The 1,883-nt window shown below is 68.1% G+C and overlaps 1 protein-coding gene across 1 annotated transcript in view; it reads right to left on the bottom strand.

Annotated features, from left to right (window-relative positions):
- LOC104131410 (collagen alpha-1(I) chain) overlaps positions 1-1,883 on the bottom strand; it is a gene marked incomplete at its 5' end in the record, with an annotated part of 39,663 nt that overhangs the window by 1,386 nt on the left and 36,394 nt on the right. Inside the window, 8 exon segments of the mRNA XM_035900131.1 lie at positions 5-54; positions 245-298; positions 399-506; positions 625-678; positions 931-1,038; positions 1,136-1,189; positions 1,407-1,514; positions 1,635-1,742. Of these exon segments, the coding sequence (XP_035756024.1) occupies positions 5-54; positions 245-298; positions 399-506; positions 625-678; positions 931-1,038; positions 1,136-1,189; positions 1,407-1,514; positions 1,635-1,742 (644 nt within the window).

The raw sequence follows: 1,883 nt of genomic DNA on the forward strand, positions 1-1,883 counted from the left end.
GGGCAGCCCGTTGAGACCGTCTTTGCCGGCAGCACCAGCAGAGCCGGGAGGACCCTGTGGGAGAGGAGAGGGGGTGAGTGTGGCCGTCCCACCCCGGCAGAGTCGTCCCCTCCAGCCCCGACCCACGTCCCCGTGAGAAACTTGATGACAGCAGGGCATAGCCCGGCGGCACGGACCCTCTCCCCCCTGCTCCCCCTGGATGCCCCGTTCCTGGCTGGGGGTCGTGGCTCAGCCAGGGACTTACTCTTGGACCGGCGGGGCCAGAAGCACCAGAAGGACCTTGTTCACCAGGAGAGCCCTGTGCAAAGCGAGGAACAAGAAGAGGCCCTATCAGCATCTTGCCCCGCTTCCAGGACAGGGGGCAGCACCCAGGGCCACCCTCACCCCCCGGGACTTACAGGAGGACCAGGTGGGCCCTGGAGACCAGAGAAGCCTCTGTGACCCTTCATGCCTCTGTCACCCTGTTCACCAGTTTCACCTTTGTCACCACGGGGACCTTGTGGACCCTGGAGGAGGAAGAGGAAGAAGAAGAAGATGTGTTGAGCAGGGTCCAGGCCAGCCACTGCCCCCACGCCCACCGGGACGCAGAAGCACCAAGGAGGATGGAGGAGAACATCAACTTACAGCAGGACCACGAGCACCAGCAGGACCAGGGGGGCCAGCGGGACCTTGGGGACCCTGGGACAGGAGAGAAGGGGACAGGTTAGAGCATCCTGCACCTTCTGCTGCCCCCAGCTGAGGACAGCGTCACCCCAAGCGGGGTGGCGGGACGCCTGGTTCATGGGGAGGCTCCTCCAGCAGCGAGCTGAGCCCAGGGTGGACCCTGACCGACTGTGGGTTTGTGGGATCAGTCCTTGCTGCACCACCGAGGGTGAGCCCTGGGCCAGGGAGGGGGGCAAGGGGGGGCGTCCTGGGCAGAGCATCACTTACGGTCTCACCGCGATCTCCGTTCTTGCCAGCAGGACCAACGGGGCCAGGGGCACCGGGGGCACCGGGAGCACCAGGGGGGCCAGCAGGGCCAGTCTCACCACGGTCACCCTGGGAGGAGGAGGAAGAGGAGGAGGAAGAGGAGAGGTCAGTGTGGGCCAGCACAACCCCGCAGTCCCCTCCCGCAGCCCCCTCACCAGCCGCTCACCTTGGGACCAGCAGCACCATCACGACCAGGGGCACCTTCAGCACCGGGAGCACCCTAGGGAGGAGCAAAGACCCCCTCGTTAGGGCAGGCAGGGGCTAACGAGGGCCTGGATGGCACCGTCTCCGCTCAGCGCACCGCAGGCCCCGCCGTGCACCAACTATGGCAGCATCCATGAGTGCCACGAGTTGGCAAGTCCTCAGCGCAGCAAACCCAACACCGATGTGTGGGGGTCCGTGCCCCCCAACGCTGACGGCTGCCCACGGCTGCTCACCTCACGTCCAGCTTCGCCAGGGGGTCCAGCCAGGCCGGGGGGGCCCATGGGGCCGGGAGGACCGCGCTCGCCAGGGGAACCGGAGGGACCTTGTTTGCCGGGTTCACCCTGCGGTGGAGAGAGGATGGGGGGGTGTCAGGCACCGGCGAGCATGCTCCCCTCCGGACTGCACGGGTGAGTCGGACCCTGGGGGGGTCCCAGCATCTCCTCACCCCCCCGGGTACTCACAGAGGGGCCGGGCAGCCCGGGGAAGCCTCTCTCGCCTCTCTGTCCGGGGAGGCCGACGACACCGCGCTGGCCGGCGATACCTTGGGGTCCGGGGGTGCCAGGAGCGCCCTGCGGGGACAAACAGCAGCTCAGGTGGTGGCAGCGGTGGGGGCCACCCTCCCGAGGGAGGGCACGGCCGAGGGATGCTGGGCTGGGGGCGAGCATCCCCGGCTCCGTGGAGGGGGTCCAGCGGGGGGGGACTTACGATGG

Source organism: Egretta garzetta, unplaced genomic scaffold, assembly GCF_000687185.1.
Source record: "Egretta garzetta isolate BGI_Z169 unplaced genomic scaffold, ASM68718v1 scaffold868, whole genome shotgun sequence".
NCBI classification, from domain to species: Eukaryota; Metazoa; Chordata; class Aves; order Pelecaniformes; family Ardeidae; genus Egretta; species Egretta garzetta.